A 12,227-nucleotide genomic window follows, 5' to 3' on the forward strand; every position below is an offset into this window, starting at 1 on the left:
TCTCATTTTACTTTCACTTTCACTTTTGAGATTCGCGATCACAAGGACTCTATACTATGGAGCGGCAATACTTACCACACATTTGACAAGATTAGATGTTTGTCACTGGTGCTCAGGATCTGCAAATCATTCGCCATCGTCCTATCAGACATTTCTCCTTACTCTGTGTATGTGGTAAGTGAACGTACATGTACTGTAATGCAACAGGCTACCGCTAGCACGCGGCTAACCTTTTAGTGGCTCCATCTAACGCGTTATTTGTTTCACGCTTCGGGCACACCCCTAACCCCGCCCCCGATGTCATCGTCCATCACAATGTTTCACTGTAGACATCATCCGATACCAATTTGGTAGACATCGCCCAACCCTAATGTCCGGGAAAAAGAGGACGTATGGTCACCCTATGTAAACGATTTGCAAAGTTACAAAGCACAAAATCCACTGCAATGGGAGTTATAAACATTTTGCAATTCAGACTTTTTTTCCTCAGAATTCAGTTTAAATCTCACAATTCAAACAACTGTGGGTCTACATCTCACAATTCACTTTTGTTTCCACAGAACTGAGCTATCCAGACTTTTTTACTTGTAAATGTGCAATTATGACTTTAACTCGCAATTACATCTCGCTATTCTGCATTTATCTGTATTCTCTCTGAAAGTTAACATCTTTCAATTGCTCAGAATTCTGAGTTTGCGTTTTGCTGAGTTGTTTTTTCTCCACTTTTTATCTCACAATTACATTTTTTTTTTTTTACTTGTAATTGTGAGTTAAAATCATAATTGCTCATTTACATTTCGCTGTTCTGTACTTATCTTTATTTCCTCTGAAAGTTAACATCTTTCAATTTCTCCGAATTCTGAGTTTACATTTCACAGTTCTTTTTTTTTTTTTGCACCACGGAATAAAAAACAAATTGTGACTTTGTATTTCACAATTGTGAAAATTTCTTGTAATTTTGAGTTTTGTTTTTTTTTTCTTCCGAAAATTTTGACTTATAAACTCATTATTGTAAGTTTACAGTTCACAATTCTGTATGCATTTTCTCTGAATTCTGATTTTACATCTCACAGTTCAGTTTTTCTCGTTTTGCCACAGAAATACACACATAAATAAAGGTAACTGCGTTTTCTTTTCGGGGGCGTTAAGACAACAGTTTTCAACTAAAAACTTTATGCATTTTGCATGTATTTCATGCATGTCATTCTCATGACAACGGCATTTTTGGGAGCCTGAAAATGCAAACGTTTGAAAATGGGTTTCAAAGTGGACATTTTTGAAAATGATACCATTATCGTCTTAGTGTAAAGTACAAAAATGTGAACTTTTGATATCAGTGATATCATGTGCATGTGTATTATAGGTTAAGTGCACAGGTCTGTAGTGTTACTTTACAAAGTGATATCAACTACTGACGTGGCATGAATACAACATTTTTAGTCATTTGCACGGATTTGTGTGGACAGGAATCGTTTTAAGAATGCCGTCAAAAAATTTTTTTTTTAACTTTAAATCATGTAAATGCCTCCTAGCAGACCCCCCAAAAAATAAGGTGATGAACTTGTAAACGAGCATTATACGGGCACGTTTATAATGCTAATGCAAGTAAACAAACATAAATATGGACAAAATGTGAACAGACTTCACCAGCAACCCACTCAAAAACAAACACCCACACAAACAGCTAAAGTAAATACTGATAGATAAAGTGCACTAACGGTGGGAAGACGAGACGGTACGGCGCCTGCGAGGGGTCTCCTGGCTGTTCTGTTTGTCTGAGGAGCGCGTCTGGACGCAGTGAGGGGGGCTTGGGTCGCTCTGTGCGTGATAGTACTTCATGTGGTAGTGCAGCAGAGACGCCTTGCGGAAAGACTTGAGGCAGCCTGCGATCTTGCATTTGAACGGGTTGTGGTCCAGCTCAATGGACAGGATAGGAGGTGGCTGGTTTTTGATGACCCTGTACACTGAGGGAGGAAAAGGGCAATGAGGTCACATACCGGCAGGTTTTTATACTGTATCGGTGAGAGAGAGTGAAAGCGAGGGCTGTGCACTCACATGGTTCTCTGCTATACTTGTTTGTGGTTGGAAGGTGGATTGTTTGCGGCTGTTTGACTGCTGCAGCTGAGAAAGCAATGCATCAGTTAGCACATCACATAGTTGCATAAATGTCGAATTAACAAGATTTGTACATATTCTGAAGAAAAGGTGAGTGGTGCCTCATGAAATAGCAATAATGATTCAGTCTAAGCAAACACATTGATGATCAAACTGAAACAAAGGAGGATGTTTACCGAGATCAGGTGTGGATCCTGCCTCCTCTTTGGGTGCTGCATTTTCTGCAGGACTGGTTGAGCCATCCTTACTTTCTGAAGTCTCCGGGACGGAGTCCGGTTTGATTTGGGATCGACTGTTTCTGTCTATGAGGGGATCAGAGTCACAATGTCCTGTCAGATGGTTTAATCACATACTAGTATAAAGAACAGCAGCTGGAACAACAAAAAGGATAATAAAAGAGAGTGAACCTGCGCTTGAATTGGCTCTGCTCCTTTTGGTCGGTGGCATCTGTCCTGTTGATGCACGTCTCTTCCTCAGTTCTGGACAGTTGGACTTTTCCACATCCTTTCCTGTGAGAGACACAAGCCAAGAAATTGAATCATCAAGTCTGAGTCTAATACACGAGTAAATCACCCAACAATCCTCTACTTTAAGTCTTTACAGGAAAAACTTACCAAACCACTAAGTTAACTCTTGACCTGGTTAAAAATTCATTGCCACCAGCAAAAATAAGTAACTTAGTGGCAATTTATGTCTTTTTTTTCCCCAGTTATTTTCTGTTTAGATGGTATCAGTAAGTTCAGTAAGATTTTTAAAAAAAAATCTCTTATGCTCACTAATTTATTTGATCAAAAATCGAATAAAACAGTAATATTATAAACAGTATCACAATTTAAAATAACTGTTTTCTATTTAAACATTTTAAAATGTAACTTATTTCTGTGATTCAAAGCTGAATTTTTAGCATCATTACTCCTGTCTTCAGTGTCACATGATCCTTCAGAAATCATTCTAATATGCTGATTTGCTGCTCAAGAAACATTTCTTATTATTATCAATGATGAAAGCAACTGTGCTGCTTACCATTTTGATGGAAACGGCGATACATTATTTTAAGGATTCTTCGATGAATGGAAAGTTCCAAAGAACAACATGTATTTGAAATAGAAATCTTTTGTAACATTATTAAGTAACGACCAAATCTCCACGTCAAACCAACAATAAATTGACAACAACGGTATCACAAATTAGCTTCTATAGCTCAAATCATTGGTCCAGCTAACAGACATGCATGTTCTGGTGTAAACAAAAACGGACATTTTCTATCAACAAAGCAATTTGCTCTTTTAACTGAAAGGCAGGACTCCCTGTCCTACAGATATCAAATTGAGCATCCCATTCATATTTGTGTGACCCTGGACCACAAAACCAGTTTGTTAGGATAGGACAATATTTGGTTGAGATACAACTATTTGAAAATCTGGAATCTGAGGGTTCAAAAAAATCTAAATATTGAGAAAATCGCCTTTAAAGTTGTCCAAATGAATTTCTTAGCAATGCATATTACTAATCAAAAATTAGGTTTTGATATATTTACGGTAGGAAATTTACAAAATGTCTTCATGGAACATGATTCTTTCTTAATATACTAATGATTTTTGGCATAAAAGAAAAATCTTTAATTTTGACCCATACGATGTATTTTTGGCTATTGCTACAAATATACCCCAGCGACTGAAGACTGCTTTTGTGCTCCAGGGTCATATTTATTCAAATGGTCCATCTCCTCTCTTGATACTGTCTCTCTATTAGCTACTCAGCAAATGCAGTCCGTTGGAGTGTGTGAGGTTGAATCTAGCTCTTGGAATTGAATCATAACAAAATCAAATATTCAGATATAACACCACCATGTTCCTCCAAACCAAACTCACCATCTGCCACCTTACTCCGTGTCCTTCTGGGCAGACTGGGGCTTTCATCTGTTGCGTCTTCCTTCTCTTTCTGGTCTCCGTCGTTCCTGTCAACGGCATTTTGAAGTGCTTGGGACTCCTCCTGTCCTCCATTCATCTCTTTCTCCTCTGGTTTGTTCGCTTCTCCATTCTCAAGCGGTTCTGTCTTGTTTTCTTCACTGGGCTGTTTTTCGTTGTGCTCCGCAGAACTCGGCTCGGACTCGTTCAATATCTGAGTTGCTGTGCTTTCGCTCTCTCCACCGTTCTGGAGATTTCTGGACTCATCAATCACTGTGGCGTCTTCTTCATCCTCCTCCGATTCGCTCTCCCCATCCTGGTCAGACGTGCTGTGTCTCGAGCCGTTACTTCTGCTGCTGCCATTCTTCTTGGCCTTACATTTATTCCCATTCTGATCGCCCCGCTTTTGAGTCTGCTGATTGGTCTTGCCATCAGAGCTCTGTAGATAAAGACAAACTCATTAATCCTGTATTTTAATGGCCTGGTTTAATCATTATTAGAGCTGAGGCAATCACTTCTCATACCTTGCGGATCGGCTTCACCTTAATCCCCTTCACTGTCTTTATGACTCCATCAAAAAACTTCACTGTGTAGAAACCTGAGACACCACAGAAGCACAGCCATTTGTAATGCTCAACTCTTTCATAATGTAATGTGTGTACATGTCAAATACATAGCTACAAAAAAGATGCACTGATACTGATATATGTCGGATATTAAAATGAAATACTATTGTATAAAAAAACAATGAATAACTTTAATCAATTGTTTTGAATGCTACAAGTGAATGTAGGCATCACAACATTATAAGTAACATTATGAAAAACAGACATTTCTTTTGAGATTGAGATTCTAAATTCTAATTTTCTAAATATAAAACTTTAATTTAACAGTGTTATTAAATTATTAGTGTTTTATTAAGTTGAAGTGACAGCTAAGGTAATAATGTAAAAATATGTTAAATAGGCAGCACAATTAAATATGCAATGTTTAATATTCATATGTATGTATTACTGTACAAAAGTTTAGGGTTAAAATACAGTAAAAACGTAATACTGTGAAATATAACTACAATTAAATATTTTTTACATGTTTTTATTATTTATAATAATTTATTATTTTTATTATATTTTTAAAAGTGATCAGTAATTTAAGTTTTTCAAAAAATACATTATTTTCAGTAATGTACTCGAGTCTCACAATCATTTAAAGGGGTCATATGATGCGATTTCAATTTTTCCTTTCTCTTTGGAGTGTTACAAGCTCTTGGTGCATAAAGAAGATCTGTAAAGTTGCGTATTCAGCCAATCACAACGCACTGCATAGCTGGCCAATCAAAGCACACCTCGCTTTTCAGACCGATGAGCTTTGTAAAAATCGACACGTTTCAGAAAGGCGGGGCATAGAGGAGAAATAATAATGTACAGTATGTGGAAAATAATGTGTTTTTTGAACCTTAAACCACATAAACACATTGCATTACACCAAATACACAACAATGTTCTTTTTAGCAACATCATATGACCCCTTTAAACATCAAAACAAAACAAACCAAAAACAATGGTACACTATTATGTTTCGGCTGCCAATTTACTCTGGACCATTCAGAAAATAAACTTAGCATTAATGATGTGAGTGTTGCGAGTACACACCATCTTTATCCCGGGACATGATCTTAGCAGGGTAGTACCGACAGTCTGACCAGCTGGCAAGAACTTTCTGGTTGACATGAAAGCCCTGAGAAGAGAAACATATCTATATATAATCTTGCAACATTGAGTCAGAGTACAACTTTGCCCATGCAGACTGTGAGTGACTCAGCACAGTTAGACAGGAAGTGCTTACTGGAGCGCTCTGCCGTTCACGGAGACCTTGTTTCCTCAGCTGGATTCGTTCCACAGGTCTGAGGTACGGACTGCTCCAGTCAAACCATTCATCATAACGGTGACTCCACTGCCTGTAGTGAATCAAAACCTTCTCGTCTTCATAGTCGATCTTCTCAATGCTAGCTGCATACCTGTCAACACAAAACAGACAGAGTTATTTCAGATTAGTTACAGATTACAGCTGGGTCTCTAAAGAAAGGTTGAAAAATGTTTGCGGGGAGAATGAATAAATAAATACTCAGCTGGAAAAGCACAACATTTGTGGAATATGATTTAAAATGCTAACTTTTTCAAAACTATTGGAATGCAACAGAACTAGTGGCATCAGCGCCAGTGAAGCATCTGAATTTCAATCAGGCCGAGTGAATGAACAGATGGAAGAACGGAAGCAGAGGAAAGACACTGACCAGTTCTTCAGACTGTCCCTGGCCTCCAGCTGCGCTCCCACCTCGAACGTGATCCCACGCCTGTGAGGAGTGCTCTTTGACATGCTGGTCACACACTCACACACCAACCTATCAAACCAGAGAAACACATCATGAGGTCAGAGGTAAAGGATGCTATGAATGTCATGGACGGCACAACCTAACCAAGCTGCTCATAAATAAACAATACACTACAGCCTAAGGTACATAAGAGAGACCTTTTCCAGCACTTTTTCCCAACAATTTGATTAGACTTTTATTTCAAAGCTGATTATTTCAAAGCTTATCTTGTTCCCAATAAAAATTTTCATTAGTGCCAGGTTTCAGCTGTGCATTGGTTATGTACTTTAAAATATAATTTCAATGAATGACTGAACTTTTGGGTGATTGGACTGTCATTTTTCACTTCCAAAAAGCTGGCATGAAAAAAGATACATCACAGTTTAGATAATATTGCTCCTAAAATTACATATTGAATATTGATATTGGATCTCTGCTATCTAGGGTGTAACGCAGGGTTCCTCAATAGACGGCCTGCGGGAGGCCAAGAACCACCCGACGTGAAGTGCATTTAAAATCCTTTAATGCACTTACAAATGAGGAAAACAGAAGCAATCAAAACCAAAAAAAGAGCAATAATATGCCATATTTACCACATCTCTCATGCTGGTTTGTTTACAGCATGCACAAATCTTTTGCTTCAGCGTGATTTATGTCATGCTCAAAAAACAAAAAACACAACACAACACAACAACTCACAGGAAGTGATTATCAGCCGGTTCTTAACAGCGATCGATCTGAAGCAACACTTCAAGTTAGTTGATCAAAACTTCACAATGCAAAACATGATTTTAAAACAATTATTTAGAAATCATACAACCCCTGAACAGCAGAAGGATTCATAAACAGTAATTATGCAAAGACGTCCTAATGATGGGTCTAAACGATTACGGACTGTCCATTGAGCTCACTCATGAAGAACTGATCAATAAATCATCAAAAAACTACACATTACAACAAGTCATAAGCAAATACCTGTCATACACACAATGACCTCAGAAAACTGACAGCAGAAGAGGAAAAACAGGTTATGTAAAAATAAGGAAAGGGACAAACAGGAGATATTTATGTACACTGACTCAAACTCACCACATTCATTAACCTCCTCATTCAAACCAACAGCATACTTTGACATGACCTGTAAATTGTCATTGTATAATTGTATTATTACAAAATCCCTTAGATGTAGTTTAATAGTAAGGTGCCACTATTACTCATATTGCATTATGATAAATACATTAATAAAAACAATAACAATGTCATAGCTTTCTGGAAGTAATAACAAATTACATTATTGTTGTTCAACAAGACACTATAATAGGCCTGTCGCAATAATCAATATATCAACTTATCGCGCAATATATGTACATGACCTCAATCATTTTTGATGACGCAATATATCGGCCATTATATTTACTTAAAAATAATGTCACCATGTTTTGTACATTCCACTTGCGCCTGTGTCTTTTGCAGCTTCTCGTACATAACGTCTACTATTTATTCAGATTTTTTTTAAGTTATCTAATATTTTGATACTTAATTTCCATGATTTAAATATTCTTAAAAATGTAAAGTTTGTCATTTGGAAGTGTGTAGGCCTTCATGCATTATTATGCTGTTACATTATGATTATATATTCAGTGCAATAAAATGGTCTTTAAAATGACAATAATATCGCTTATCGCAATTATTTCTGGGGCAATATATCGCACAACAAAAAGTTGTTATCGTGACAAGCCTACACTATAATAATAATAATAAAATGCATACTAATTATTCATATTTTGTCTGATAATAACCCACATGTAGACGCTGTGCTTGCTTTCATCTTGTAATGGTGTTAAAAATAAACAGTCAACCATAAAAATATGATCAGATAAGATGTGCAGGGGGAAAACAACCAACATTTAGTTTACAGCAATTAATATTTTCATAACACTGTTTCCCCATCTCAGCAGTGACGCGGTTAATAGTGCATTTTAGAATAATTAAAATGCATTAAGTAATATTAGGAAACGACATGAGGGTGAGGAGGTAATTCATTTTTGTGAGTCCCTATAAAGGGGTCATATGATGCGATTTCAAGTTTTCCTTTCTCTTTGGAGTGTTACAAGCTCTTGGTGCATAAAGAAGATCTGTAAAGTTGCAAAGACTAAAGTCTCAAATCCAAAGAGATATTCTTTATAAAAGTTAAGAGTCAGCCACGCCTACCTAAAACGGCTCGTTTGTTCTTTTTAGCAGCATCATATGACCCCTTTAAGCACTTTCCCAAAGCTGGTAGAGTGAGGAAAAACGTTTAAATCTAAATGAGATCATTTTGCCAGTCTGGAGAGTGGAAAAAGGCAAAGGAAACTTGAAGCATCTTATAGACCCAGGAAAGACTGACATAATTCGCACTAAAAGCCACCGCTCTTCCATCATTAACGATCTTCATCATGATCACATGAAAGCGCGCAAGTTTCATAACTGACGCTCGCGCTCCCCTCCTCGTGCGGACACAGACACGTTCCTACAGGGTGCATACATTTTAAATACGTCATAATCGCGGGAAACCGGCACATTTGGTTAAATCAATGCATTCGCAAACCCCACAGCTCTTCCACTTAACGGTCACGCATATCTACAGGCGCTAGTGATGTCCGGTTCGCGAACGAATCGTTCGATTTAACCGGTTCTTCTTAGTGAACCGGTTGAACCAGTTCACCAATGACGTCATTACGTTAGGGCGTAAAAGAACCGATGAACCGGTTTTTTGAACCGGTTCATTGAAACGAACTGTCCGAAAGAACCGGTTCGCGGAAAAGAACCGGACTTCCCATCACTAACAGGCGCTTGAGCGCTGCGTGACGCAAATGGCGCGCAATACGTTTCCTCCTCGTTGTTTACATTGTCAGGCCAGCGGCTCATAACAAGTCGCAATCAGTACATCAAACGACAGTGACTGAAGATAAATGTTTTTTGGGTACAAGGAGGGAAATATCAATGCAAATATCAAAGAATTCAGGCGCTTGACTTTTCCTCCACTTCGCATGCGAAGAAAACGTGGGTGCAACGTTGTCTGCGAACTTGACGCTCACTGATGTGTTTAGTTTAAGACAGCAGGCGAACAAAACCGCTATGCGATACGAACTGCATAACACAACAACGAGCCACGCCCTCAAAATAAAGTTTAAGTAATTTGCTTGGCATCTTAAATTGCTGTTTTGACATTACATTGTTCAGTTGCCGACAACGATGCGCAACAACAGCGAACAATTTGATTGGGTGAGAGGCCTGACTGACGCGAGCTCCAGCGTTCTGATTGGTTCGCGCATCTGTCATTCAAACTCTGACGCTCAGCGGCCTCCGCTCGGCCTACTCCTTGCTGCATGGGACTACCGTAATTACGAGGCGAACAAAAGTCTTCCAGCTATTTAAGAAGCCTAAACGCGCATTTATCGCGATCTGCTTAAGAAGCATGACCGGAGCTGCTGACAATTTGCATGAATGCCCTATTTGACAAAATCACTTCCATGCGTCCCATTAGCATCAAACAAGGGAACACATGCATGGAGGCAAGTTTCGTTTTAACAGAATAGCATCATCTCATAAAAATGATACATTTCACAATTACAACAAATAAAACGTCCAAGACAGCTAATTAGTATTTTGCAATATATAATCACAGCGCCGTTTACCTTTATTGCTGATAAATGTACTCCGACACCGAAGAAAGCAAGTCCACACGCGTGAAGACTGCTTTAAGCCGCATGCTTTGAGAGCGCATCCACGCAGTTTGTTTTCTCCGGCGCGAGCAGCAAGGCCGGTGTCCGCGTGGTGGAGTCTGTCTGCGCATGCGCATGCACGCACCGAATATTCCGTTTCCTCCTCATTTGATGGAGATTTTTCCTGCGTCTTCTTCTCGGTTTACACGCTTCCCATCAAAAGGTGACGGAATAGTTTAGTTTATTAAATAATGCGATTCATTTGTACTCTAATCACGAGACAAAATTGATTATGAATAATACAAGAGACTAACGTATTTATGCTTTATTTTATTTACACGTATTTACATCCCAAATTATCTTGGCCACGGTGTAGGCCTATAGGTCAATAGCAATGAACAAAAAACTAGTTTAAAACGCATATGGCCAGTTCATAGAAAAGCAATTTTTGTATTTATTTTGTTTCATGTTTGTTGACAAACGTCGATAGTTATACTGTATGCGTATGTCACAGTGTCACCTGTCATAGGCGTTTCAGTCAAATATTTAGTGGGAAATTATTATTTTAATTTAAGGCTGTTTGAAAACAACATACAAAACCAATGATAGAGAAAACACTGACATTATGAATCAAACTCTTACAGTTGCTGAAATACAGCCCTTTAAACATCTAGTTTCATTTAAAAGATAAATGAACATGAATAAATAAATATAACTTATATTATAGCTTTTCATCAACTCACAAACCTCATGTAGTTCCCTAGTTTGCGAAACCCTAATCTAATAAATTAATTTTTGATGGAGTCAGTCATCATGTTGAGACATTTTGAGATCATTAACCAGCTAAAAAAATCCTCTTATTGGCCACTTTCATTCTCAAACTATCAGCAGACTGTGCATAGAGCATTTCTATAATGTAATCATTAGTTAAAGGCAGAGTAAGCGATTTCTGGTAGCCAATGTTGATATTTGAAATCACCAAAACAAACACGCCCCTACCCCAAAAGGGTCTTGCCCCTATTTTGATAGCTCCGCCCCACATATACGTACGCAACCCAGGCAACGATTAGTTCTGTGAAACAAAGCAAAACCAATGTTACACCATGTCTACGGACGTGAGCGGCGCGGCACAACAAATCCCCGACAGAAAACTGCTGCCGGGTTCTATTTATGACGTGCTGACACAAATTTCAAATGGTTTTCAACAGTCGTTTGATCGCGTCCAGTGTAGGCAGACTTTAGCTGTTGTAGACACGGTGTTACTCACCTATTGAGAAGAAACAAAGCAACCTCGGCGTCCGATCGCAGGCCTCCGCTCCTTGAGTTCTCTCCAGCGCTGGAAAGCTGATCCGATATTTACACGGGTCCTACTTGCCTTATCGTTCCGCAGACGTTTTCCTCTTTTGTTTTTTTATCCGCCATCTCTATCTTTCTGTCGCTCGGCTCGGCTAATGTCTGTCCCATGCACTGAAAGCTCTCTCCTCCACATCACGAGTAGACACGCCCCTTATTGCTGATTGGCTACAAGTTTGTTTTGCTATTCGGCCCGAATCAGTTTTCTAAAGTGTTTTTGAAAAATCACATACCCTGCCTTTAAATCTGTTGCTGTGGTGTGATGTTGCATTTACACCACTAGGTGTTAGTATAAGATACCTGTCATGTCAACACAATAAATATGCAGTCACAGTCAACCTTCAGTTCAGAAATGTAAAATATGTCCAGTATGTGTTCTCAAGTGAATGTCTGTATGACTTTGTCCCTTCCTTTTCATGTTTCTTTAATAGCCCTGGACACAAAATAGACCACCATTGGCTCAATGGCTTGATTGCACAATCAAACTGACATCGAAGCTGCATATGCATAACCCATCACATATGATTATGATTAGATGACTACCCAAATTGAGCAAAGACGACAAGGGCAGTGGACTGACAGGTAAGAGCTGACAAAGACACCAGACACTGAATGAACAGCATTGCTCTATGACTGGCATGAGAAATCCTGTGTAATGAAATTTGAGCCTGTTTAGAAAGAAACTGAGCTCGATTGCAAAAAAAAAAATAATAATAAAAATGGACCTGGAAAGAAAAGTATTCTGTTTGGTGCAGAACAAATACAGCTCAATACCCA

General features: G+C 38.5%; 1 protein-coding gene across 2 annotated transcripts in view; it reads right to left on the reverse strand.

Annotated features, from left to right (window-relative positions):
- Window positions 1-10,188, reverse strand: part of LOC107724192 (PHD finger protein 20-like) — a 20,331-nt gene extending 10,143 nt beyond the window's left edge. For both annotated transcript variants that reach the window (XM_016533008.1, XM_016533009.1), the window contains exons 1-10: window positions 10,071-10,188; window positions 6,316-6,423; window positions 5,868-6,039; window positions 5,675-5,759; window positions 4,547-4,620; window positions 3,987-4,461; window positions 2,523-2,624; window positions 2,292-2,417; window positions 2,056-2,121; window positions 1,719-1,964 (exon numbers count right to left, since the gene is read on the reverse strand). In XM_016533008.1, coding sequence (XP_016388494.1) covers window positions 1,719-1,964; window positions 2,056-2,121; window positions 2,292-2,417; window positions 2,523-2,624; window positions 3,987-4,461; window positions 4,547-4,620; window positions 5,675-5,759; window positions 5,868-6,039; window positions 6,316-6,398 — 1,429 coding nt within the window. In that variant the 5' untranslated portion in view covers window positions 6,399-6,423; window positions 10,071-10,188. The remainder of the gene's footprint in view (window positions 1-1,718; window positions 1,965-2,055; window positions 2,122-2,291; window positions 2,418-2,522; window positions 2,625-3,986; window positions 4,462-4,546; window positions 4,621-5,674; window positions 5,760-5,867; window positions 6,040-6,315; window positions 6,424-10,070) is intronic.
- Window positions 10,189-12,227: the final 2,039 nt, after the last annotated feature.

Source organism: Sinocyclocheilus rhinocerous, unplaced genomic scaffold (assembly GCF_001515625.1).
Source record: "Sinocyclocheilus rhinocerous isolate Xijiao unplaced genomic scaffold, SAMN03320098_v1.1 scaffold184, whole genome shotgun sequence".
NCBI classification, from domain to species: Eukaryota; Metazoa; Chordata; class Actinopteri; order Cypriniformes; family Cyprinidae; genus Sinocyclocheilus; species Sinocyclocheilus rhinocerous.